Source organism: Hyperoodon ampullatus (assembly GCF_949752795.1).
Source record: "Hyperoodon ampullatus genome assembly, chromosome: 18".
Taxonomy (NCBI): domain Eukaryota; kingdom Metazoa; phylum Chordata; class Mammalia; order Artiodactyla; family Ziphiidae; genus Hyperoodon; species Hyperoodon ampullatus.
Genome location: NC_136931.1, coordinates 50,376,353 through 50,403,442, shown reverse-complemented (window position 1 = coordinate 50,403,442; position 27,090 = coordinate 50,376,353). Strand labels below are relative to the sequence as shown.

The window sequence follows — 27,090 nt, the reverse complement described above, 5'->3', positions numbered from 1 at the left end:
GGTCTCGCCCCACCCGCCCTGGCTCCACCCTGTCAGAGCAGCCCGAGGGGCCTCAGAGGCGGGCTGTCCCGAGGGAAGGCGCTGAGGCCCAATCCCCCTCCCACTCTGACAGGCTCCTCTCTTGTCTTGCAGGCTGTGCTCTGTCCACCGCACCTCCTGCATGTCCTGCTGCCCTGAGCTGTCCCGAGCTAGGTGACAGCCTGTCACGCTGCCACCATGAACGAGGTGTCTGTCATCAAAGAAGGCTGGCTCCACAAGCGCGGTAAGGGGCTGCTTTAGCCCACGGGATTGCATGTCTCCCCTTTCCGCCCTGGCTCTCCTGGCAGCTGTGCCCTGAGAGGCAGAGGTACAGGGTCTTTACCACCTGAGGAGCCAGCATTCCAAGCCCTGCCTGCCTCCCTCCCTGCCCCTGGCCAGTAGCTCCTTACCAGCCCATTTCATGGGATCTTTGAAAGTAGTCTGGACAGAGGGACTGTGGCTGGGCCTGGGCCTGAGCCTCCAGGCCTAGCTGGACCTCCTGCATGAGCCTCCAGGCCAGGCCTCAAGTTCTGCCTCTGCATTAGTTGATCCTGTTTGTAGCCCCATTTTATAGATGAAGAAACTGAGGCTCAGAGAGGGTCAGTCACTTAACTGAAGTAACACAGTGAGGTGATATTCGGCATTTATTCATTCAGCAAATACTCACGGAGTGTGTGGTATGCCGGGCTGGCCACCCCAGGCTCTGGGGACACTGTGGTGCCCTCATGGAGTTTGCGATCCATTGGGGGGTGGGGACAAACAATAAACAGATGAACAGACATGATGTCAGGTGGTGGTAAGTGCTGCTGTGAAAAATAGGAGCTGTGAGGGGGAACGGGCTGGAGAAAGATGGGGTTCAGTGGAAGCGGCTCTGAGGAGGGGACAGTGAACAGAGGCCTGGAGGAGGTGAGGGAGCGAGCCACACGGATAGACAGGCAAGGCTGTTGCAGGGAACGAGACAGCAAGGACAAAGGTGGGACTGTGCCTGGACCGGAGAGTTGACCAGTGTGGCTGGCGCAGAGCGAGCGAGGGCGAGCCGGAGGAGGTGGGCAGAGCGGCGATGCAGCATCAGACTCCACGGAAAGGGCTTTAACTCTCCAGGCGTTCAGAAGCCCAGGATGTTGTGAGCTGGCGCGTGACCCGGTCTGCTTGTGCTGGTGGGCAGCTGAGAAATGCAGCCCCTGCCCCAGAACCAGCGCACTTAACGCCCGCGCTGCCGTGTGCAGGGGCAGCTAGGAAGAGGCACGTGCTGAGAGTCAGCTTGTCCAGGAGCAAAGGAGGCAGACTGTCCTGGCTTCCGCGGACTTTCCCCTGCGGAGGGGGACGCCAGGCCTCGGGGTAGCCACTCTGTGCGCTTTCGTTCACTCAGCAGACATGTGTTGAGCAGCTCCCGTGTTCCAGGCACTGTTCTAGGCGCTGGAGACACAGCAGTAAACCAGATGAGCCAGAAGTCCCCATCCTTTTGTTGATGTCTTACTTTGGCGGGGAGAGCCCATGGCACCTGAGTAGACAGGTGTGTGCAGTGGGTGGTGAGTGCCACGGAGGAAAGCCAAGCAATGTGAGGAGGAGGAGGGGTGTGAGGGGGAGCTGTCCCAAACGGGGTGGTCAGCAAGGGCCTCACTGAGAAGGGGGGGTTTGAATAAAGATCTGAAGGGACGCGAGGGAGTGAGCCCCACAGTTAACTGGGGCAAGGGCGAAGGGGACAGCCCATGAGTCTACAGAGGGGGGTAGGCCAGGCATGTTTAAAGGGGGCGAGGAGGCTGGTGGGGCTGGCCCTGCAGAAACTGGGAGAGGTGCCCGCCCATCCTGCCCTGTCCCAGCCCGCAGACGTGGAGCAGTGATGAGGGACGGAGGTGGCTCCCCAGGCCAGGCCTCCCCCATCACACTGAGCAGGGGAGAATCCTTTCCTGCTGCCCTTTCCAGGCAGGGTGGTACTGAAGACACCTTGGCCTACCCGCCCAGATTGGGCCCTGAGTTTGGGGCTGTTGATGGAGCTTTCTGAACCTTGGCAGGTGTCAACCCTGGCTCTGCCACTTCCTCTCAGTGTGACTGGGTAAGCTATGTCATCTCTCTGAGCCTTGGTTTCACATCTGTAAAATGGGTCAACAACCCAGGCCTCTGAGATTGTCAGCTTCATGAGGGCAGGGATTTTATCTGGCTTGTTCACTGAGATGTCCCCAGTGCCCTAGAAAAGTGCTTGGCATGCAATAGGCACTCGGTAACTGTTGAATGAACGTTTGGGATTGTGTGTGTGGATAGTGCGAGCGTGTTAGGGTGTGCCAGGGTCTCAGGCTCCTCAGTTTCCGTGGCCCGTGGCTCGCTAGGCTGGGTTGGCGGAGCCCTGATGGTGGCCCGAGAACTGTGGCCGGGGCAGGGCTTTGTCTCTGGCATTAATGCTGATGGCATTAAGTGGATCTCAGCCCCTCCTAGACCTTCAGTGTCTCCACTTACCTGCACGGACCCAGACAAGCTGCTGAGATGACCACCTGCCTTGGGTTTGTACCATAGCTACACACATGAGTGCGTGTCACTCCTGGGTCTCTCCAGTGCCTGTCATTCTGAGCAGCAACTGGTAGAGGTGGGTAAGGCAAAGTGGGCCCTGCAGCTGTTTGGACAGCCCCGCTACCCCACCCCACCCCACCCCTGGTGGTTGAAATAACAGCAGCTCCGGCTTACTGTGTGCCCACTCTGCCGGGCCTGGGGCTCTGCTCCAGGCAGACCCAGTTTTGTTGCATTTCCATTACTGCCCCGTCAGGTGCGCACCATCTCGCAGACTAGGAAGCTGAAGCTTGGCAGGAAGACTGACTTGCCTGAGGTCTCAGCAAGGAGGTGGTGGTGCTGAGGTTCAGGCTCCAACTCCTGAGACAGCTCCTGGCTCACATGCCGCCTCTTGCTCAGCAAGGTCCACTCAAGGAATGGGTCCCTTATGCCATGTGCGGGTGTCCTTTCTGACACAGCCTCAGCATACTCTCTGCCAGGCCCCACCAGGCCAGGCCCCGTCTGCCAGTTTAGAGGCAGACAGCATAGTGGTCAAGAACATGGACTCTGGACAGAGCAAACCTGGGTTCCAATCCCAGCTCTCCCGGCCAACAACTGTGAGCCTCAGGCAAGTAATGAAACCTCTTTGTGCCTCAGTTTCCTCATTTGTAAAATGGGATTGTTGTGAGGATATTTTTCCTTCTGGGTTTCTTTTTTTTTCTTAGCTTGTTATCGATATATAAAGCACCACAGGTAAGTGCCTGGATTATAAGCTTACCCCCAAACCTGTGTCCAGGTCAAGAAATAGAGTCAGTCAGTCCCCAGAAGCCCCTGTGCCTCTCCCAAGCAGTAATCACTCTCCCAACCTCCAGTAGAGTAGATGAATTTTTCTAGTTTTGTTTTTCTTTCTAAAATTGAGGTAAAATTTACATAACACTGAATTAACTGTTTTAAAGTGCACAATTCAGTGGCCTTTATAGTACATTCACAGTGTTGTGTAACCACTACCAAACATTTTCATCTGCCTGAAAGGAAGCCCTGTACTTGTTAAGTAGTCAGTTCTCATTCCCCCTCCTCCCAGCCCCTGGCAGCCACCAATTTGTTTTCCGTTTTTATGGATTTACTTATTTTGGACATTTCATATAAATGAATCATACAATATGGGGCCACAAAAGTCTGGTTTCTTTCACTTAGCATAACTTTTTTTTTTTTAATAAATTTATTTATTTTTTTTATTTTTGGCCGTATTGGGTCTTCACTGCTGCGCACGGGCTTTCTCGATTTGTGGCGAGCGGGGGCTGCTCTTCATTGTGGTGCGCGGTCTTCTCATTGCGGTGGCTTCTCTTGTTGTGGAGCACGGGCTCTAGGCGCGTGGGCTTCAGTAGTTGCGGCACGCGAGCTCAGTAGTTGTGTTGTGGCTCACGGGCTCTAGAGCACAGGCTCAGTAGTTGTGGCGCAAGGGCTTAGTTGCTCCGCGCGTGTGAGATCTTCCCAGACCAGGGCTCGAACCCGTGTCCCCTGCATTGGCAGGAAGATTCTCAACTACTCCGCCACCAGGGAAGCCCCCAGCATAATGTTTTTGAGGTTCATCCATGCTGTAGCACGTATCAGTACTTCATTCCTTTTTTTTTTTCTTTTTAAATTTATTTATTTATTTTTGGCTGCGTTGGGTCTTTGTTGCTGCGCGCAGGCTTTCTCTAGTTGTGGCGAGCAGGGGCTACTGTTCGTTGCAGTGCGTGGGCTTCTCGTTGCGGTGGCTTCTCTTGTTGGGGAGCACGGGCTCTAGGTGTGTGGGCTTCAGTAGTGTGGCACGCGGGCTCAGTAGTTGTGGCTTGCAGGCTCTAGAGCGCAGGCTCAGTAGTCGTTGCACATGGGCTTAGTTGCTCCATGGCATGTGGGATCTTCCTGGACCAGGGCTCGAACCATTGGCAGGCGGATTCTTTTTTTTTTTTTTTTTTTTTTTTGCGTTACGCGGGCCTCTCACTGCTGTGGCCTCTCCCATTACGGAGCACAGGCTCCGGACGCACAGGCTCAGCGGTCATGGCTCACGGGCCCAGCTGCTCCGCAGCACGTGGGATCTTCCCAGACCGGGGCACGAACCCGTGTCCCCTGCATCGGCAGGTGGACTCTCAACCACTGCGCCACCAGGGAAGCCCTGGAATTGTTTTCTCAATTTCCTTTTTGGATTATTCATTGCTAGTGTATAGAAACAGTTTGTTTTTTTTTTTTGTTTTGTTTTTTTGCGTACATGGGCCTCTCACTGTTGTGGCCTCTCCCGTTGCGGAGCACAGGCTCCGGACGCTCAGGCTCAGCGGCCATGGCTCGTGGGCCCAGCCGCTCCGCAGCACGTGGGATCCTCCCGGACCAGGGCACGAGCCCGCGTCCCCTGCATCGGCAGGCGGACTCTCAACCACTGCGCCACCAGGGAAGCCCAGAAACAGTTTGTTTTTGTGTGTTGCTCTTGCTGAATTTGTTAGCTCTAGTAATTGTTTTGTGGATTATTTGTGGTTTTCTGTATATAAGATCATGTTATCTGCAAATGAGATACTTTTACTTATTCCTTTTCAAGTTGGATACTTTTTATCTTTATCTTTTTCTCTGGTTAGCACTTCCATTACAGTGTTTCATAGCAGTGGTGAAAGTAGACATCTTTGTCTTGTTCCTGATCTTAGGGGAAAGTTTTCATCCTTTCATCATTGAGTATGTTGTTAACTTGTGGGTTTTTCATAGATGTCCTTTATCCTGTGGAAGAAATTCCCTTCTCTTCCTAGCTTACTTTTATTTGAAAGAGTGTTGGATTTTGTCCAATGCCTTTTCTGTGTCAATCTGGATGACCTTGTGTTTTTTACCCTTCATGATATATACTGCATTGATTGATTTTCATGTATTTGAACCACCCTGGCAGTCCTGGGATAAAACCCACTTGGTCATGGTATATAGTCCTTTTATTGTGCTGTTGAATTTGGGGTTTTGCTAGTTTCTGAACCTTACATACATGGAATCATTCAGTATCTACATTTGAAAGAATTTAACAAGTTAAAACCTGTAAGATACTTAGGACAGTGCTTGGCAGGCACACAGTACCACTGTATAGTACTATCTGATCATCATCATTGATTAATGGATATCCTTATAAGAGGAAACAAAGACATAGAGAAGTGAGGTGACTTATTGGAGCCCACCCTGCCATCCTGCCTCTCCATGTGCTATGTGAGTGAAGGGCCTGACACACTCTTTGCTTGCCCAGTGGACTGATGATAAAGAGTATTTACTGATTTATTGGTGTGCTGGTCCCTAGCTAGGCTGGGTGCTTTATGTTTGCTTTATATTTGAAATCTCATTTTTTTTTTTTTAGCAACTTGAGATATAATTCACATACCATACAATTCAGCCATTTAAAGTGTACAGTTCAGTGGCTTTTAGGGTATTTAGAGTTCTGCATCCATCACCACAATCGATTTCAGAACATTCTCACTACCCTAAAAAGGACTCCCCCTTGGCCATCACCCTACAGTCTCCCCCCAGACTCGCCCCCTCCTCAGCCATAGGCAACCACTAATCAACTTTTCATCTCTGTAAGTTTCCCTATTCTGGACATTTTATGTAAATGAAATCATATAATTTGTGATCCTTCGTGACAGGCTTCTTTCACTTAGCATAAGGTATGATTCATCAACCTTGTAGCATGTATTAATACTTCATTTCCTTTTTTTTTTTCTTTTGGCCTCATTGCACGACATGAGGGATCTTAGTTCCCCAATCAGGGATCGAACCCGTGCTCCCTGCACTGGAAGTGTGGAGTCCTAACCACTGGACCACCAGGGAATTCCCAATATTTCATTTCTTTTTATGACTAATTTTAATATTCCATCATACGGATATGTCATGTTTTGTTTATCCATTCATTAGTTGATGAACTTTTGAGTTTCCACTCTTTGTTTTAAGATTTATTATTTATTTATTTTATTTTTTTTGGCTGTGTCGGGTCTTAGCTGCAACTGCAGCACACTGGATCTTCGTTGAGGCATATGGGATCTTTTGTTGCAGCATACGGGCTCTTGCGATGCGGTGCTGGGCTTCTCTCTAGTTGTGGCGTGCGGGTTTTCTCTTCTCTAGTTGTGGTGCACGGGCTCCAGGGCGCATGGGCTCTGTAGTTTGCGACACGCAGGCTCTCTAGTTGAGACGCTCGAGCTCAGTAGTTGTGGCACGTGGGCTTAGTTGTCCCGCGGCATGTGGGATCTTAGTTCCCCAACCAGGGATCGAACCCGCGTCCCCTGCATTATAAGGTGGATTCTTTACCACTGGACCACCAGGGAAGTCCCTCCACCCTTTACTATAATGAATAATGTTGCTGTGGACATTTATGTTTTTTGTGTGGATATATGTTTCACCATCTTATTTTAGTCCTTAGCAGCCCTCCGAGGAGTGGGTCCTTATAGTGTGCACCTGTGTGTATGTGTGTACAGGGTGCCTGGATATTCATGGTTAGAAAAAATGGAAGGGGTCAAGGAGCATTTGGAGGGCACAGCAACAGTTATACCCCGCCTGGCACAGTGTTTTGACATTTGATCCACCTGCACAGCTGTACTGGTGAATACCCGCCCATGGGATTTGGCCTTACAGGGCCACAGGGCATGTGTGTTTGGAAGCCTGGGCCTCCCCTGGGACTGGGCCACGCGCTGGCAAGGATGGCTCGCTGCTGGACACACGCTGAGGCAGCTGGTGCCCTGAGGCACTGCAGCAGGCGCCTTCCTGCCAGGCATGACCTCTGGATCACTGGGCCCAGCCCAGTTCCCAGCCTGCATTAGCAGGGGCCATCTCGAGGGTTTCTCCAGGAGAAGCACCCTCCTGCCCACCCTCTTGTCCATCCTTCTCCCAATGTGGTGCCCCTTGTGAGGCGCTGCCACACTGGGCTGGCTGCCCTGACCGCTGTCCCTCCCACCCTGCCTTCGTACAGGTGAATACATCAAGACCTGGCGGCCCCGGTACTTCCTGCTGAAGAGCGACGGCTCCTTCATTGGATATAAGGAGCGGCCCGAGGCCCCTGACCAGACCCTGCCCCCCTTAAACAACTTCTCTGTCGCAGGTGCGTCTCGGGCTCAGAGAACGGCTGGCAGGTATTGGGGACACGTGGGCTTGATCATTCTTGGGCCGTGGGCCTGTCTGGAGCCTGTTTGCCCTCAGATCTGTTTCCCACCCTTTCCCTGCTCCACCTCTGTGTTACTGGGCCTGGGCGGCGTACCGGTCAGCAGTGGAGAGCGGGAAGAAGAGAGAAGCTGGGGCGTTTTCTGGCCTCTGTCCCCTCTGTGCTACCCGAAGTGGTGCCTTCTTGCCAGACCCTGACCAGTGAAAGCTTGGCCGGTGCAGAGCCCTTGCCTGGGCCTCACAGAACCTGCCCTCAGCCCGCTGCCACCACCTTCCTTCCCCGCTGACCTGATTGGTCACCACATCCTTGTCCCACCTCCTTAGAACATTTCAAAGACACTCACCTCCACCGCCACCTCATAGCCCAGACCACTGTCCCCTCCCCACTAGCTCCCTGCTCTAGCCTCTTCCCCAGCCTCACCTCTCAAGGCCACCCCACCTGCTTGCTCTGCAATCCAGCCCCACGCCCCTCCCTGTCCTGCTTAAAGCCTTGTCCTGGTGGCTTTCCTGTGTGCTGGTGACCCCCACGTGGCTGTTCCCAGCCCTGGCTTCCCTCCTGAACTCTCCCTACCTGTGCCAAGGAGCTTCCTGCATGTTTCTCCCTGGGATGCCCACTGTGGGATGCCCAGCATATCCCAAACTGGCCTTTGAGTCTCCTCTCCCTCCCCAACCTTCTCCTACTCCCCATCTCCTTCTCTTGGAGGGCCCTGTTGCCCCCTCATCCTCAGGCCAGAGGCCAGGGCGTCGTCCCAGGTGCCTCTCTGTACCTCCTCTGTGGCCCATCTACCTGCCTTTCCCTCCCCTCCCCTGCCCCACTCTGGTGTAGCCCCAGCCTCCTGGGCTCCCGGCCTCCATTCTCTCTCACCCTCTACATGGCAGCTAGAGGGATCTGTCTAAATCTGTTCATGTCCCTTCCCTATTTAAAGCCTTCCGGGCTTCCCTGGTGGCGCAGTGGTTGAGAGTCCGCCTGCCGATGCAGGGGACACGGGTTCGTGCCCCGGTCCGGGAAGATCCCACATGCCGCGGAGCGGCTGGGCCCGTGAGCCATGGCCGCTGAGCCTGTGCGTCCGGAGCCTGTGCTCCACAACGGGAGAGGCCACAGCAGTGAGAGGCCCGCGTACCGCAAAAAAAAAAAAATAAAAAAAAAAAAAATAAAGCCTTCCATGGCTGCCTGCTGCCCTCAAGACAAAGTCCAGATTCCTCGCCATGCCCCCTGAGCCCCGCAGGCTGGCCTCTGCTCACCTCTCCAGCCTCTCACTTCTCCCCGCCTCACATGGAATTTGCTCTTCCCTAAGTAAGCTGGGCCCTTTCTCACCTCTAGGCTTCTGTATACGACGCACCCTTCTGCCTTCAGAGCTCAATGCAGAGATGCCCCTTCCTCAGGGAAAGCGTCCTGAGCCCCTGGACTGGGTTGACTGCCTCTTGGGCTCCCCACCCTGGTCACAGCCCTGACCACTGAGCCATCACTGGAAGGGCTGTCTCCCCTCCACATATGCACACTGGACCTTGAGCCCTGCGGGTCAAGGCCAGGGCTGTCTCGGTCACTAAAGTGTCATGGGGCTTGGCACACAGGAGGTGGCTTGGGGAATGTGGGGTGCAGACTGGCAGGGCTGTCCCTTTACCCTCCCTGCTCACATCCTTCTTCTGCAGAATGCCAGCTGATGAAGACCGAGAGACCGCGGCCCAACACCTTCGTCATACGCTGCCTGCAGTGGACCACAGTCATCGAGAGGACCTTCCATGTAGACTCTCCGGATGAGAGGCAAGTCTGGGCCTCTGTGTGGCGGTCCTTTGAGAGGGGCCAGGCTCTGTGTGAGGAGAAGGGGCGCAGATGGACAGATTGCCCTGAGCCCCTCCTTGGGAGTTTCTCATCTCAGCCCTTTTGCCAGCTAGGACGTGCAGGGCTTCTCAGCCCACAGACTCCCGCCCACACCACCCCGTGTCCTCAGACTGGGGGCTGCATTGGAATCGCGGGGGGGCTTGTTAACAGTGAGGCGCTCTGGGCCACGTCGGGGCCTCTGATTGTCTGGAGATCTGCAGAGGGCCAGGGAGCTGCATTTTTAATGAGCGTCTCCATTGATTTTGAGGCAGGTGGTCTAGAGACTCCGTTTTTTAAAGGATCAGTTGAATAATCAGAAGACATACAGATTCACCTAGTTGAGAAATCAAACGGCAGAAGGAGGTGTCTAGTGAAAGCTTCACTCTCACTGGAGCCCCGTAATACGCCCCCATCCCCGACCCGCAAGTTAACTGCTGTTCTTCTGTATCCTGCAAGCGCTCCCTCACCGTGAACGCGGACAAGCTCACTCAGATAGGACTTCGGTGCCCCGCTCCCCTTGTTTTTTCTTTTTACACAAAAGGTGGCATTGTACCCAAACTGTTGTGAACTTGCTTTTTATTTAATGTGTGTTGGGGACTCTCTCTACTTCAGTATATATAGAGTTGCTGCTGCTGCATTTTTTTTTTAACAGCTGCACGTCTGTGTCCCCGAGTTTGTTTAGCAGTTCTTTATTCATGGTGGCTGGGGTTGTTTCAGCCTTTTGGGCTCATTAGAATAATGAGATAATTGTAATTAGATAAGCAATAATTAGATAAGCAGCACCTTGTGCTTATCTTGTTCGACATACTTGTAGTTAAATCTGTAAGATGAGTTCTTAGATGTAGGATTGCTGGGTCACAGGGGAATATGCATTTGTAATTTTGAGAAATGCTTCTTTTAGGCCATGTCTAAGAGTGTCCTCACAGCCTTGTGTTTTCAAACGCTTGGATTTTTACCAAATGTTTGGTGAGTTTGAGCGTCCTTCCATGTGTTCAGGGGCCATGTGAGTTTCCCTTTCTGAACTGTCTGTTCATTTACTTTGTATCATATCATATTCATATCCACTTCATATCATATTCATTCCTGAAAGCTCTTTATAAGAGAGCTTAGATCTTTGTAATGAGTGGCAAATATTTTTCCCTCACTTTGTCCCTTTGGCCTTCACTTTGAGAAATATTCCTTTAGCTTGTCTGTGGGGTGAGGATTCAGCTGATCCTCTGGAGAAACCTGAAACAGTGCCGTCCAAGAGAAGTTTCTGCCATGATAGAAATGTTCAACAGCTGTGGTGTCCAAGCGGGTAGCCACTACTCACATGTGCCTGTTGAGCATTTGAAATGTGAAATGTGGCTAATGAGACTGAAAATGGAATTTTGTATTTTATTTAATTATCTTAAAATTTTAAATAGCCCCATATGGCTAGTGGCTACCTTTATGGAGAGTGCATTTCTAGAGCATACACAAAACGGTATCATAAGATATATTACTGTAATCTATACTGTAATTGTCATTGCAAAGCTTCCCAATATTAAAACTATATCTGCCCCACCATGGGGAACAGGATGACCATCTCAGGCCAGCTGAGGTGTTACTCAGATGAAAACTGGGCGCAGAAACATGGACTGCCAATAAAAGCAAATTGAGACCAGTAGGTGCATAAGGTCTAGGTGTTGGGCTGAGTTTTGAGGAATGGGTAGGAGTTGGCCATGGAGATAGGAAGAAGAAGGTGGCTTCAGGAAAAGGGACCAGCATGTGAAAAGGCCTGGAGGCAAGGCAGCTTGTCATTCCAGGGACAAGAGGGTTAAGCATCACTAAAGAATCAAGGGCCAGGGGTCTTGGAAGAGGGGAAGTGGAGGCCTTGAAGCTGGCAAGCTCAGCTGGCGCCTGGACTCCAGATGGAGGTCCCCACAGGGCTTGGCAAGCAGTGAATCAATTGGGGTTTGTCACAGGGTTGCTAAAAGATTCAGGGGGATGATAAACAGGAAGCCCTTGACTCAGCAGTACCTGGCACACACTTCGCAAGCCTGGAGAAGGAGCAGTGGGGAGCTGGCAAAACGTTTTAGTAGGCAAGAGACCTGCTGTAGTTTCCATTATAGGAAGATACCATGCTCTTTGGCATGGGGAAGAATCCCTTTACTAAGGCTGTGTCGGCTAGAGAGCCCCCAGCTTCCTCCTCCTCTTCGTACCTGCCCCTGCCACTGGAAAGAAATCTGATAGGATTGCTCTGAGACCAAACCCCAGGTTGCTGACCTTAACCCCAGGGAAGGTGTGAGCCAGAAACCCAGAAGAGGGAGGCTGCTCTGCTCATGGCTGTCCTCACTGCCCTGCCCAGGCCTGAGCCCTGGGGAGGGGTGGGGGGCGGGGTGAGGACCGACAGGGGCCACGCTGGTGACTGGTGGTTGCCTGGATGCTGCAGCGGCCTGCTCACTTCCTCCCCCAGTCGATTCCCCCACTCCCTGCCCCAACTTGTTGTTTCAGGTGGACAGAACAGTTGAAAGAACAGTATCGTAACTGAGCAGCTAGATACCCTGCACCTAGGTTCAGCAATTCAACATCTGCCATGTTTGCCTCATCTGGCTGTGTTTTTTTGTTGTTGTTGTTGTTTTGTTTTTGCGGTACGCGGGCCTCTCACTGTTGTGGCCTCTCCTGTTGCGGAGCACAGGCTCCGGACGCGCAGGCTCAGCGGCCATGGCTCACGGGCCCAGCCGCTCCGCGGCATGTGGGATCCTCCCGGACCGGGGCACGAACCCGTGTCCCCTGCATCGGCAGGTGGACTCTCAACCACTGCGCCACCTGGGAAGCCCCCGTGGCTGTGTTTTATGCTGCATCTTGAACTTCTGTTCGTACTTTGTGACACGTTTCTCCTTAATACATCAGCAGGCATCTCCTAAGAATGAGGACTTTCTTCTACAGAATCCTGGTGCCCTTATCATGCCTGAGATGATCATTGATAATATGTATTTACTAACATCCACTCTAGATCTGTGCCATAGTTGAATTTCCCCAGTTGTCCTCAAAATGTTGTTTTTCAGACCAGGATTTGAAAAACCAAGGTACATGTTGTCTCTGGCCTATTTTAATCTAGTTCAGCCTTTGTCTTTCTTCCCCGACCATGACATTAATTTTTTTTTTTTTTTGACAAGCCAGACTAGTTGTCTTGTAGGATGTCCCATACTCTGGATGTGTCTTATTTTTGCTTTTTGGCACTGTTTTCTTTGTTCCTCCGTGCCTGTATTTCCTGTAAAACAGAAATAAGGTCTGAAGCACAGTTGGCAAACTATTGCCTGGCCGCCTTTTTTTTTTTATTTATTTTTGGCTGCATTGGGTCTTTGTTGCTGCGTGTGGGCTTTCTCTAGTTGTGGCGAGCGGCGGCTACTCTTCATTGCGGTGTGCGGGCTTCTCATTGCGGTGGCTTCTCTTGCTGTGGAGCATGGGCTCTAGGCGCACGGGCTTCAGTAGTTGTGGCACATGGGCTCAGGAGTTGTGGCTCGCAGGCTTTAGAGCGCAGGCTCAGTAGTTGTGGCACATGGGCTTAGTTGCTCCACGGCATGTGGGATCTTCCCGGACCAGGGCTCGAACCCGTGTCCCCGGCATTGGCCGGCAGATTCTTAACCACTGTGCCACCAGGGAAGTCCCTGGCCTCCTTTTTTTTTTTTTTTTTTTTTTCCTGCGGTACGTGGGCCTCTCACCGCTGCGGCCTCTCCCACTGCAGAGCACAGGCTCCGGATGCACAGGCCCAGTGGTCATGGCTCACGGGCCCAGCCGCTCTGCGGCACGTGGGATCCCCCCGGACCGGGGCACGAACCTGTATCCCCTGCATTGGCAGGTGGACTCTCAACCACTGCGCCACCAGGGAAGCCCCCTGGCCTCCTATTTTTATAAATAAAGTTTTATTGGAACATACCACACCCGTTTATTTACCAATTATCTATGACTGCTTTTGCTGTCCTGTGGCAGAATTGAGTAGTGACCAAGCTGTGACAGGGACTGTGTGATCTTCAAGCCCTAAAATATTTATTATTTGACCCTTTCCAGGAGAAGTTTGCAGACCCTTGGTCTTGGCAGGTATATTTAATAGTGCATCACATTAGTGTGATCTTTTTAATGTAAATCTTATCTTGTAATTTCTCTGTTTAGGACTCTTGGTGGCTTTTAGTTCCACTTGGAGTAAACTCCCAAGTCGATGCTCTACAAAGTCCTACGTGATCTGGCCTCCTCTCCAGAATCATTTCCTACCACCAATTCCCTCAACTTCAGCCACCCTGGTCTCCATGGTGTTCCTTAAACATGCCAAGCACACTTCCTACCTCAGGACCTTCGCACTTGCTGTTTCCTTTGTTTAGAATCCTCTTCCCCCAGATATCATTACAGTTCTCTTTCTAACTTTGTGAGGTCTCTGCTCAGATGCCACCTTCTCAGAGTGTCCTGCTCTGCCTTCCATGACTGTTACCTTACTCTGCTTTACTTTTCTTCATAGCACCTACCCTACCTGGTGTGACATTTTCTTTTTTTCTTCTTTTTTTTTTCGGCCATGCAGTACAGCTTGCAGGATCCTAGTTCCCCAACCAGGGATCGAGCCCGTGCCCTGCAGGGGCCTGCAGTTGAAGCGTGGAGTCCTAACCACTGGACCACCAGGGAATACCTGACATTTCCTATTTATTTATTTATTTGTGCCGGGAATATAACTAGGTGTTCAGTAAGTGTTTGTTGAATGAATAAAAGAATAATTAGAACGAATGCTCTGTTGAGCCAGACCTTAACTCTAAGGTCTTTACATGTATTAACTCATTTATCCTCACAACGTTTCCAGGAGGGAGTTCCTCACCTGCTAAAGAGGCATCATGATGGTGAGGCTGAGGCACAGAGTGTCACAGAATAAAAGAAAGAAGAAGATCTGAAGGGCCTGGGTTTTCCCTACCAGGCAGGGCTGGACCTGGGTCAGCCAAGTCAGCCCATCTGAGAGTGTCTGAACAGAGGGCGACCCCAGATGCCCTCCAGCTGTGAACACCCCTCTGGTTCAGAGGAGGGCCCTTGTTAGGGAGAGAGGTTCCCACCTGCCATCAGACCAGCAGTCAGATGTTACTTCTGAGGCCGTGACGAGGACAGGCCTGTGCACTAAGGGCAGCTCGGCCGCCTCCAGTGCACCGAGCTTCCCACCAGGGTGCAGTTCGTTCTGCTCAGCAGGGTAGCCCAGGGCTGGGGCCCAGGGTCTGGAGTCAGACCAGCCACTGTGCCACTTTTGCAGTGGGGCTCAGTTCCCTGGCTGTCGTGAGGAACGGAGAGGACATGGATGTGGATGCGCCTGGCCTGGGCGCCCCATGGAATCGCACTTGTTGGTGCCTTTTTTCTCTTCCGTCTCCTGTGCCACCGGCTCCTTTTGCCCCGGTACTGCCATAGCCCCCTCTTGCTTCCTGTCTCGACTCCCAGTCCGTACCCCACACAGCAGCTGCCTACTTAAAGCCGAAATCAGATCCTGTCATCCCCCCTGATAAACCCTTCCAGGACTTCCTGTGATGTTAAGGATCAAGACATAAATCCCTCACACAGTGGCTCGTGGAGCCGGGTGTGGCCTGTTCTCCCTCCTACCCTCATCCCTTCCATTCCTCTCTCTCTGTTGGCTCCAGACATGCTGGCACCTGCTGTGCCTTCCACAGACACCCCAGGCTCCCTCCTCGGGCCCTTGGCCACGCTGGTCACTCTGCCTGTATTCTTTTCCCTCTTGGCACTTCGCAGGCCTACCTCCTTCCCTCCATTTCATTTATTTCACAGCTAAGTCCCTGTTCTTGGCACTGGGGATGTGCCACGTTCCAGGGGTGTCTTCCAGATCCCGGCTTACATGCCACCTCCTCAGAGCGGCCTTCCCTGACCACCCTCTGAGAAGGGGCTTCCTCTCCAGCCCCTGCCTTGGAGCCTTGACATACTTGTCTTCTCCCTTAGGCCTGGAGCTCCAATGGGGCTTGTTCCCTGCTGCACCCTCAGCACCCAGAATAAGGCCTGGCACATAGAAGACACTCGGGAGGGATTTGCAGCCTGGCTGGGTGAATTCTCATAACCCTTTGAGGTGTTTACTCTGTGCCTGGCACTGTCCTGAGCGCTTTGTATCGTGTGCTCCCTCACGCGACCCTCTGGTCCCCGCTCCACGTGTCAGCCCACTGAGGCACCGGAAGGTCAAGTGGCCTGCCCGGTGTTGCCTCTGGGAAGGGGCAGGACTCCCGACAGGCGGCTTTCCTTCGCCCGCTTCTGGGCTCCTCGGCACGGTGGCCCTTATTCCCTGAGCCTTCCCGCGAATTTGCCCTGCTTGATCCTCCAAGCCCTCGTGGGCCTGGTCTGGGAGGAAGCTGCAGCTCATCAGGGCGGGCAGTGTGGTGCCGGGGCCGGTGGGGAGCCCAGGCACGGGGCTCAACTCCACTGCCTCCTAGCCTCGTGACCTCCGCAGGTGACCCCCCCCTCCATGTGCCTCAGTTTCCTCATCAGAAGCACCGCCCCTCCCCCTCCAGCCCTCTTGAGGAGCATGGAATGCGGTGGTGTGCGTTATTTTTCTCTGCGTGTCCCTCGGGGCAGGAGGCTCTTTCCCCTGGGGGCTCTCCTTTGAGGGGTGGAAGGCACGTCAGCCCCGGCCCTGGGTAGGAGCTCCCCTCTGCCCCAGACACCATGTTGCAAATCCTTGGGGAGTATCCTGGACGGAGGCCCTTGCTTTTTCTCTGCAATTCTGAGTGCTGCAACCTTGCCACCTCGGTCCAGTTGGAACAGGATCGGGGGCTTGTCGGGCAGCGGGAGAGTTACCCCCGACCAGCCTCCTGCATCTCCATGGGTTCTGGCTCCAGATGGGATGGGTCCAGGTCTCACCAGTGTCTTTAGCCCCATCCTTGAGTCAAGCACTTTCTCTGGGTGCAGGCTTTGCACAGAGCAGCTCACTAGCGTCTCAGTGCCCCCAGTGTACCAAGGAGGGGGCGAGCTGGGAGGCCTGGGCTTGCCCAGGTGGCAGAGTTGCTGTTTGAGCCCCAGCTCTGAGCACCAGCTCTGCTGCCCAGAGAGGCCCCACAGAGCTGCTTCTGGTGCTCCCTCCTGTGGTGTGGAAGCTCCAGTCTCTCGTTCATTCAGGCTGCTGTTGATGGACTGCGTTCTCCCTTACAAACAAAGATGATAGCACACTACGTATCTTGGTCTGCAAGTTGCTTTTTTTTTTTTTTTTTTTTTTTTTTGCAGTACGCGGGCCTCTCACTGTTGCGGCCTCTCCCATTGCGGAGCACAGGCTCCGGATGCGCAGGCTCAGCGGCCATGGCTCCCGGGCCCAGCCGCTCCGCGGCATGTGGGATCTTCCCGGACAGGGGCACGAACCCGTGTCCCCTGCATCGGCAGGCGGACACTCAAGCACTGCGCCACCAGGGAAGCCCTGCAAGTTGCTTTTTTTATGTGACAGTCCCTCGAGGTCTGTATATGTGAGGTATATACGTATTTTTTTCTTTTTAGTATATTCAGCACGTCTTAGGAGATCGGTGATTTTATTATTTTTTTTCAGTCCACGGTCATATACCCAAAGTCAACATTTTAAAATTTCTAAGAGGACAGTTATGATCGGATAAAGCCCATCACGGGATATGCTCCCCCACCCCTATTTTTTTGAAAAACAGGAATATTAATGTAGGGATAGGGATTTGTACTGTTACTTGTTCCAAAGAGGGCATGGGTAAAACGCGTTGAGAAATGCCAACCTGAGGCAGTGGGTCAAGGAGGGAAGAGGCTCGTGCTGCTCTGCCTGGGTGTGCTCTGGGCTTGGGGCCACTCGGGGTTTGGGTTGCCAGTCATTCCCCAGATACTTACCGAGTACCCGCTGGGGTGCTGGCTCACACCATGTATGAACAGACCAAATCCCTGGCCTCGTGCGGGGATGTGGACATATGTGGCTTATGGGGCCCTCAGGCTCTGCTCAGGCTTGGGGAGGGCTGGTGTGCCAGCACCTGATATTTGTGCTCATGGTACACATGCATCTGTCTTAGGAAGCGTGATCTCATGTGAGTGAGGCCACTTGGACAGGCAGAGCTTCTAGGTGAGAACTGGGACCCATTGGCTTGGTTGCTGCTTTGCTCAGCAAGGCACGGAGCTCAGCCAGAACTGTTCACGTGGCTTTTATAGACCTAAGCAAAATCCATAGGGGGTTCAACAAGTATTGGGCTCAGCCACCTAAAATTGTGTGGTGGGTCCCAAATAATGGGGAGGTGTGGACAATTTAGTATCGTTCAGCTTCATATTTTTTTCTTTTTTGGTGTGTGGTCTTTTTTACTTTTTTCTCCTAGATGCATTTTCCCTTTCTACAGAAAGAACTTTAGCAAGTATCAAAAGAAAATTATTTCCCAGCAAGTTCTAAATCCTGAGTGACAGAACTAGTGTATTGTTCTTAAACCCGTCTGCCTTCTGCTGGGACCTGCTTCCGTGTCCGCCACCTTCTCTCCCCCGTCCCTGCCCCACCAGGATGGTCCCTGACCTGTCCTCCCAGCAGATGGGCACCTCCAGGGAGTCATGTCGGTCAGCTCTTGCTTTGTAAGATCTCCAGCTTTTTTAGCTAATGAATGCCTCCTTCTGCTCTTGATTCTCTTTTGCAGGACACTGGTCACTTGCACACGTGAGCGTGTCATTCGTTCTGAGGGGCTCGGAGGAGCGCTGTCTCTCATTCAGGGTTCAGGGTGGCGGCTTATTTTCAAGGGGCTGTGAAGAAAGGCAGTCTCCCCTCTAGTCACGTAATTGCTGCCTGGCTTCAAGTGGCCGTCAGGTCAGGCCCCTTCTGGGACACAGATTGTCTCTGTCCTTATTCTGCTATTGCCCTCTCCCACCCACCACAGCCAGAGGGTTTGTCAAATTTCAGTCTGGTCCCTCCAGCTCCACTAGGTCAGACACATCTCGACAAAATGCCGGAAGGTGTTTGGCCATTTGCTCGCCCATCGTGGGGCGTGGGGCTTGGCCTTTCCTGCCCCAAGGCACAGGCGCCCCAGGACTCTTAGCTCCCTGGACGTGTCCCCGCACAGGGAGGAGTGGATGCAGGCCATCCAAATGGTTGCCAACAGCCTCAAGCAGCGGGGCCCCGGCGAGGATCCCATGGACTACAAGTGTGGCTCCCCCAGCGACTCTTCTGCAGCCGAGGAGATGGAAGTGGCAGTCAGCAAGGCACGGGCCAAGGTGGTAAGTGCTGGGAAGGCAGGTGGCCGGCGGTTGGGGCCTGCCAGTACGTGAGCACCCGTCTCCCTCTCAACCCTGGCCCTGCCGCCCTTGATTTCCATACCGAGAGCACGGGCCCAGCCAGGACCCTTCATGACTGCCCTGTGGACTGGGTGATTTCAGGTTGTAGATGCCCCGGTGCTGCTCTGGGCCCACAGGGTGAGGGGCAGCCTCATCCCGGGGGGTTGTGAAGACCCGTCTACCCCCACATCAGAGCCCTAGGCTCGGCCTCCCAGGGCCGCGTCCCTGGGAGAGCCAAATGGTGGGAGAGCCTTGGTCTGAAGGCCACTTCAGAACAAACAGTTGCTGCCCGGAGCCTCCCTTCCCGCTCCCGCCTGAGCATTTTGGCAGCAGTGTCCTTTGATTTTTCCCTTTTCTTTGTTAAAATTTCTTCCCATGGGCCACGTGCCAGACACCGACTGTCCGACTCTCTCCCCATCCTGGGCAGACCATGAATGACTTCGACTATCTCAAGCTGCTGGGCAAGGGCACCTTTGGCAAAGTCATCCTGGTGCGCGAGAAGGCCAGCGGCCGCTACTACGCCATGAAGATTCTGCGGAAGGAGGTTATCATCGCTAAGGTGGGCCCTCCCAGGGCTGCTGCGGGCTGCCCGCTGTGGGGACCCGGCTCGGAGCCGCACTGGGCGGGCCGCTTCCCGGGTCTGCTGCTGTGTCCCCCAACCCGTGAATCCCCAGGGAAGGGGGGAGCCTGAGGCCCAGAGAGTGGGGCCCTGCCTGCTGAGTCGCCCACCCTCTGGGCACCAGGAAGGCAGGTGGGGGGAGTGCGACTGGGGCCTCACCCAGCAGGTGCTGTCAGGCCTGAAGGAAGCCCCTGTGGCGGCAGAGGGCCTGTGGGGAGGCCACAAGGGTGGGGCTTGGCTCAGGGTGTCTCAGGAGGAGGCTGGTCCAGGAATGGAGTTCTATTCCTTTTTTTCCTTATTTAAAGTTTTTAAAATAGGAAATTCCTAACGTACATAAAATTTTTTAAAGAAAAATAAATAGAATGGACTCCCATTTAGCAGTCCTCAGCTTCAACATTAACTAACATTTGGCCAGTCTTGTTTCATTACCTTTGCCCTGCTCATTTTTTGTTCTGGAGTACTTTATAAGGCATGTCCTAGACATCACAGATTTTCAGCCATACCTACTTAGATGTGTTTTTTTTTTTTTTTTTTTTTTTTTTTTGTGGTACGCGGGCCTCTCACTGCTGTGGCCTCTCCCGTTGCGGAGCACAGGCTCCGGACGCGCAGGCTCAGCGGCCATGGCTCACGGGCCCAGCCGCTCCGCGGCATGTGGGATCTTCCCGGACCAGGGCATGAACCCGTGTCCCCTGCATCGGCGGGCGGACTCTAAACCACTGCGCCACCAGGGAAGCCCTTAGATGTGTATTTTTAACAGATGATGATTTTAAAGACTATAATCACGGTACTGTGATCATATCCAACAGAATTAACAATCCCTGGTGTCATCGGCCCACGGCAGGGTTTCTCAGCCTCAGCACTGACATTTGGACCAGACCATTGTCTGCTGTGGGGCAGTCTTGTGCACTGTGGGACATGTAGCAGCACCCCTGGCCTCTACCAGGGCACCCCTCCACCCCCAAGTTGTGACAGTCAAAAATGTTCTTTGACATTACTACCGATGTTATTACATTATCCCCTGGAGACAGACTTGCCCCGTGGAGAGCCAGTGTCTGGGCACTGCAGCTCTCTGGGCTACTGCCGTGCACTCAGATACCAAACTCAAGCCCATGTTAGAGTCCTGGGAGGGGAGGGCCTGTGATGCTGTGCTGGGCCCGCCCCCTGAGTTTCTGATTCATGGGTCCGAGGAGGGGGCCCGATAATTTGCATTTTTCCAAGTTCCCAGGTGGCGCTGATGCTGCCAGTGTGGGGACTACACGTGGAGAACCACTGCTCACAGCCTAGCGTCCTGATTAGATCCAGGTCCTTCAAGAACATTTATAGATGGTGATTCCCGTGGCCTGTGGCATCACCTTAGGGGTCTCAAAATGTCTGCTCGCCCCCGCCACCAAGGATGTCAGAATTGGCCCGTGGGTTCAGGTGGTGACAGCCTGATCCTCCCGTGTGAAGTCACCATCAGCTTCTCACCCTATGGTTTTGAGAGCGAGCCACGGGGTGTGCTTGCCTGGGTGTGGTATTTCATCAAGGCTTGTGAATGGTAACATTCTGCTCCTGCCATTCTGTCTGTGCATTGACTAGGAATGGAACTGGATATCACCAAGATGTTGCTCTCCCATCTCTCAAGTTGGGCGGGGGGTTGTGGCCGACGTGGTGGTTCCCTCCAGCCCCTCACCCAGCCTCTGTCTGCAGGATGAAGTCGCCCACACGGTCACCGAGAGCCGGGTCCTCCAGAACACCAGGCACCCGTTCCTCACTGTGAGTAGCACTCTTGTCCCAGGCAGGGCCTCGCCTGCCTGTGGGGCCTCCAGGCCAGCCCCCTAGGACGGAGCTCAGGGAAAGAGCCTGACCCCTGCCACTATGAAGAACAGACTTGGTGTTGGCCAGGTGGCTGGGGCACGGTGTCTGGGGTGGCAGCTTCTTCGTAGATGGTGCCTTCATGTCAACACCTCAGCCGATTGATGATACCAGGTTATAAGATGGCCCCGGGAGAGCGTGGCTGCTGTCTTTATGGGTTAGAGGCACTTTGTCCGGCTGGTCGGAGTGGGAACGCTATTTTTTTATGTTTTAAGAGGTAATCCTAGGAGCAGATGTATTAGTATTGTGCTGCCTATCGACTTAGGCTGAGCAGACAAGACACCTCTTTGGCTGCAGTCTCCATCAAGGCCAGCAGCCATCAGTTGAATGGACCAGGTTGAAGATGGCTTACGGGTTGTTTCTCTAGCTCACTTGCTGGCCAGGTGTCCTACTGAGCCAAAGCACTTGTTCAAATGAAATCTTACGAGGTTCTTCAGCGTAGAAGACAGGGAGCAGTAGAGTTGTTGTGAGCAGGAGGTCACCTAAGGGTCCTCTTAGGAGCTCTCTGTAGGGCTCCTTAGAATGCAGTTTGAGAACTACTTGTTTGTTGGCAGATTGCTTGTCCAGCCTGTTTTGGGGGTTGGCTCCCAAGCCACTGCCAACTCCCAGCCAGCAAAGTGTGTGTGTGTGTGTGTGTGTGTGTGTGTGTGTGTGTGTGTGTACCCATTTGACTGTAACATGGGAGGAGGAGAGAGGTGTGTGTGTGTACCCATTTGACTGTAACATGGGAGGAGGAGAGATGTGAAACAGCTCTGGTTGCTCAGAACATAGTTTCTCCCCTGGCTGTGCCTCTTGGAGGCCTAGTTGAAGGCAGAAGACAGGGTTGTTGAGCACAGTAACCCTTTCCCTGCTGTCAGGGCTTGAGCTCACTCATACGCCACAAAAGGTGAGGCTGAGATCTGAAACCTGGCCGCCTGATTCCCACGGCCTGAGCCAGGGCAGGGGGTGTATGTGCAGAAACAGCAGCGCCCCTGCCTCCCAGGGCCGAGCGGAGAGCCTTCCTTCTTCCCACCTCGTATCCCAGCCGCCTTCCTTCCCCCCAGGCGCTGAAGTACGCCTTCCAGACCCACGACCGCCTGTGCTTCGTGATGGAGTACGCCAACGGTGGCGAGGTGAGCTGCGGCTGCCCCCTGGCTGCCTTTCTGGGTGTGGGGGGCAGAGGGAGACTTGCTGGGTGTCATCTTGTTCCATCCGCCCCCCTCCCCTTGAGGCAGGCATCACCGTTTCTGTTGTGCAGGAGGGGAAACAGGCTCAGAGCAGTTAAGTGACTTGTCCAAGTTCCCACAGCTAGTGAGTTGGTAGGCAGGATGCAAACTGAGGTCCAGAAAGCTGTGCAGAGGGCTGTGTGGGTGGCTGGCCAACAGCGCTACAAGGACGTTCTTAAAGGCGTGGAGAAAGCGCCTGCGGGTCAGGATCGCCCGTTCCTCTGCTGTCAGTGCGGCCTCCTGATGAGAGCGCTCGGCCACTTGCTATCGCTCACCTGTCACCCGCTCCTCACACCCTTCTCTCTCCACGTAGGTGTCACTCACTGGCTTCGTCTCTCCCATTTGGTCTCACAGCTTGTCACTTGCTCCTGAGTCGTGGTCCTCTGCTGGCTGGCTGTCGCTCCTCATTCGCCTGCCCCCTCCTGCCACCCCCCTCACTCTCCACTCAGCGCCTGGTGTCTATCCTTTGCTCTTTATCCCTTGCTCTTTTTTTCTTTCTCTTTTCTTTTCTTTTTTTTTGGCTCACATGAGTTCTTCTCTACTCACCGCCCCTCGCTTGGGCTTTCTTGCCGTCACTTGCCGGTTCGTGGGGCAGGCAGGGGTCACCTCGTCAGTGGGCTGGGTGCCGGGGCCACACACGGTCCCCTCCTCCCCTCCTCTGGTCTGGGGTCTCACCTCCCCTGCCTCCTCTGCTGGCAGCTGTTCTTCCACCTGTCCCGGGAACGCGTCTTCACGGAGGAGCGGGCCCGCTTCTATGGCGCGGAGATCGTCTCAGCCCTGGAGTACCTGCACTCGCGGGACGTGGTGTACCGTGACATCAAGGTGCGTGCGCCGTCACCTTCTGGCTGGGCAGGCCGTGCACAGGCCTTCTGCCCGTCTGCTGTGCTTCCCCTTCCATGGAGGGTCTGTCTGTCTTGTCCTTCTCGGGGCTGAGCCTCCCACCCAGGCCCAAGGTGGGTGGTTCCACAGCAGGTGGCCCTGCGTGGGGCCCTTCCAGGCTTCCTGCTGTGCAGCCAGAGGGTGTCAGTTGGTCAGGCACTTTAGAAGATGGCCCGGCCGAGCCCACCAACGCCAGACACAAGTGTCCCGTGTGAGACAGTCATTCTGCCCCTAGGAGCATGCGCAGGAACAGGTGCCTGTGTCCATCTCAACGTGGATGCACACGCTCCTAGCAGCACTGTGTACACTGACCCCAAACTGGAAGCAACCCAAGTGTCTGTTGTCGGAAAGTGGGTAAAAGACGTGGAGGTGTATCCACACAGTGGAACTCTGCATAGCAGTTCAAGAGGACAAACTACAGCCACACACGATAGCCTGGGCGAGTCTCACGGGCTAAGGCTGAGGGGAAAGCCAGAACAGATGAGGTGAATCTGTATCATTTACAGTGTATATATAGGTGGAATTTACAGAGTATATATAGGTGGAAAAAATTTTTAAAAAGCAGAGAAGTAAAGTTCTTTCTGTGTTGGAGGAGTTGGTGGCTAATAACAGGGAAGGGGCACATGGGGGCTTCTAAGGGGCTGGTGGTGGTCTTTACTGACCTGGCAGAGGTTACACAGAGGCCCACTAAAGTGCCCATTTGTGTTAAGTTTAGGAAAAAAGAGGAGAAAGAAAGATAGTGTTCCTTACGTCCAAAGTGTGACAGCCGCAGCCCGCAGTGGGGGAAGCAGTTTGGGCAGGACCTGGCTCCTGTTTCTCCCTGCCCTGCTTTTTACCAGCTCCCTGGGGGCAGGGGGCGCTGGGGAGGTGTCGGGTCTGGCCTCCCCCTGAGCCTCGGAGGGCCTAACCCTGTGCTGGGGTGTGACCTCTGGTCCCCCCTGGAGCCCCTGGCACAGCTGCCACTACCCCAAGGCCACAGCCTCCTCCAGGGAAGGGCAGGGGTGTGTGGGGTTTCAGGGGTGGCAGGAAGCCCTGAGATACATTGTGTCACTGACTCATTGGCTTTTCCTACAGCTGGAAAACCTCATGCTGGACAAAGATGGCCACATCAAGATCACTGACTTCGGCCTGTGCAAAGAGGGCATCAGTGACGGGGCCACCATGAAAACCTTCTGTGGGACCCCTGAATACCTGGCGCCCGAGGTGTCTGGGGCTGGAGGGCCCAGGGGCATGTGAGGCCAAGGGAGGAGGGGGCCCTCAGCCCTGTGTGTTTCCCCCGCCCAGACCCGCTGAGGGCAGGGCTCCAATTCCTTAGGGGGCCCTCCCAGCCCCGGGCAGGGCCGTGTCCCCCTTGGGCCCCTCTCGGCGCCTTGGCCCCGGGGGATGTGGGCCTGGCCCCTCATTGCCCCTCCTTGCTCAGGTGCTGGAGGACAACGACTACGGCCGGGCGGTGGACTGGTGGGGGCTGGGTGTGGTCATGTACGAGATGATGTGCGGCCGCCTGCCCTTCTACAACCAGGATCACGAGCGCCTCTTCGAGCTCATCCTCATGGAGGAGATCCGCTTCCCGCGCACGCTCAGCCCTGAGGCCAAGTCCCTGCTTGCTGGGCTGCTTAAGAAGGACCCCAAGCAGAGGTGAGGGCTGGCGTCTGCCCCACCCAGCCCAGTGTCACCTGCTGCCACTTCCCTCGGCCTGGAGGGGGCAGCGTTCACAGGTGCACTCGCCCGTGGGATGCTTGGTGTGTGTTGATCGTCCCCACAGCTGGCACTTAGGGAGCGCTCCCTTGGCTAGGCCTGTCCTTAGCCCTCTGGCCTCCCTGCCTTGTTTCATGGGGACACTGAGGAACAGGGTGGCCCTGTACCCAGCCTAGGGTGGCAGAGCCAGGATGTGAAGCGGCCGTCTGCCAAGCCCACCCTCTCAGCTCGCAGGATGTGGCCCTGGGCACAGGAGCTCCCTCCCTGAGCCTCAGATTCCTCCTCTGTGAGCTGGTGGTCTGTGGCGGGACAGAATCATTAAAGGTTGTTCAGGGCCTGCACGTCGCAGGTCCAGGCCTGCACCGATAGCCCGTCTCCCAGACCCCCGCTGCCCCGGGAGGCGGGTGCTGATGGCCGTCTCTGCCCAGGCTCGGCGGGGGGCCCAGCGATGCCAAGGAGGTCATGGAGCACAGGTTCTTCCTCAGTATCAACTGGCAGGACGTGGTGCAGAAGAAGGTGAGCCCACTGCCTGCCTGCTCCCCGCAGGAACCCGGCCACTCCGGGTGACCTTGGCTGAGGCCTCCACTTCTCAGGGACCTGAGCCTGGACTTGTCTTCTCCACAGCTCCTGCCACCCTTCAAACCTCAGGTCACATCTGAGGTTGACACAAGGTACTTTGACGACGAGTTCACCGCCCAGTCCATCACAATCACACCCCCGGACCGCTGTGAGTGTCTGAGGCCCCTCTCCCCGTGGGCCTGGCTGGGCGGTGGAGGGGTGGGGTCTGCTCTTGGCCCAGTTCTCCAGGAGGAAGCTCACAGGTCCCCCTCCGTGTCTGGGCATTTTACCCTGCAGTGTGTTCGCCAGGGCTTTGGCCGTTGGCCCACCGGCGGACCTGGTGAGGGTCACCAGGAGCCATTGGCCGCAGCACTCGGGGGAGAGGTCTGGGCAGGAGACACTTGAGGAGTCATCAGTGCCCATAGCTGTCTCCCAAGTTGCTCAGGTCTTTGGGGCTGGATGGGTTCAGTGATTCTGTAGCTGTTTGAGTTCTTACTCTCACCTGCCCAGTGCTGAAGACACAGCAGTGGCGAGACGGCCCTGGGCCCTGCCCTCAGGGAGCTCAGAGTCCACGTGGGGTGACAGCCCAGAGTGATCAGGCCTGTGGTATTAGAAGTACAGGGTCTGGAGAAGCTCAGAGGAAATGCCTGACTTGGCCTGTGAGTCAGGGAAGGCTTCCTGGAGAAGGAGACATGGCAGCTGAGACTTGCTCTTGGCAGAAGGAGTGGCATACGGGACTCCCAGAAATGGGAGCATTGCAGAGGTCAGAATAGATGGGGGAAGGGCCAGGGCATCAGGGCCAGAGCAGGAGGATCTTGGGGGCCACTGGAGGAGTACGGGTGTGTTGCACGGGGAGCCATGGAAGGGTCTTGGGCAGAGGAGGGAAGGGTTGCATCAGGGCTTTAGCAAGTACCCCCGCCTCGGCTGCATGTTGAGGGGAGGATTGTTGGGGGTAGGAGTGGTGCCCAGGGCAGGGGCGGGGCCACAGAGGTCTGGGCTGGACCCCGGTGTGGCCTGGGGCGGAGGAGCTGGGGGGAGCTCGGGAGGCTGAGTGAGCAGGCTGTGGGGCCGTGGGCCAGGGCTCTGGCCCGGAGTGGAGCCGTGGCTGAGAGGAACCCCCTGAGCCTCGGTCCGGTGGTCCCCGTTCTCGTTCTCGGGGACAGCGCGCCAGCTGGGGGTTGCACTGTGGTCTGGCTGCAGCCCTTCCTGGGGCTGGGTGGGGTGCCCGGGCCCCCTGCAGGCCACTTCTCCCCAATCCACCTCTACCGACCCCCACAGATGACAGCCTGGGCTTACTCGAACTGGACCAGCGGACCCACTTCCCTCAGTTCTCCTATTCGGCCAGCATCCGAGAGTGAGCAGAGTGAGCAGCGCTGCCTGCCCGCCGCCGCCACTGCCACAGGACGCACGCGCGGCTGCCATCACGACCGGGGGGCTTTTTTTTTTAAACTTCTTATTTTGCCTTTTTGTTTGTGTCCCCATCCCTCACCTCCTGACCCCCATTTCCAGTTTTTTCTTCAGCCCTCTGCCAAACTCACCTCAGCGGTCCTAGTGGCCCTGCCTACAGGATCCTGTCCTGCCCTCACCTTTGT

At 54.8% G+C, this 27,090-nt stretch overlaps 1 protein-coding gene across 3 annotated transcripts; it reads left to right on the top strand.

Annotated features, from left to right (window-relative positions):
* Positions 1–216: 216 nt before the first annotated feature.
* Positions 217–27,090, top strand: AKT2 (AKT serine/threonine kinase 2; the record flags this gene model as incomplete). 3 transcript variants are annotated; one of them, XM_079723531.1, is made up of 13 exons in its annotated part: positions 217–262; positions 7,454–7,582; positions 9,292–9,407; positions 18,482–18,631; positions 19,116–19,247; positions 20,997–21,062; positions 22,205–22,273; positions 23,066–23,188; positions 24,320–24,448; positions 24,666–24,880; positions 25,369–25,456; positions 25,565–25,667; positions 26,777–27,090. In XM_079723531.1, the coding sequence occupies 13 exons, from the start codon at positions 217–219 to the stop codon at positions 26,854–26,856; spliced, it is 1,446 nt and encodes a 481-aa protein (XP_079579657.1). In that variant the 3' UTR covers positions 26,857–27,090. The 3 variants fall into 3 exon arrangements, with proteins under 3 accessions (XP_079579657.1, XP_079579656.1, XP_079579658.1); XM_079723530.1 differs by having other exon boundaries at positions 9,292–9,419; positions 18,494–18,631; XM_079723532.1 differs by lacking the exon at positions 24,320–24,448 and having other exon boundaries at positions 9,292–9,419; positions 18,494–18,631.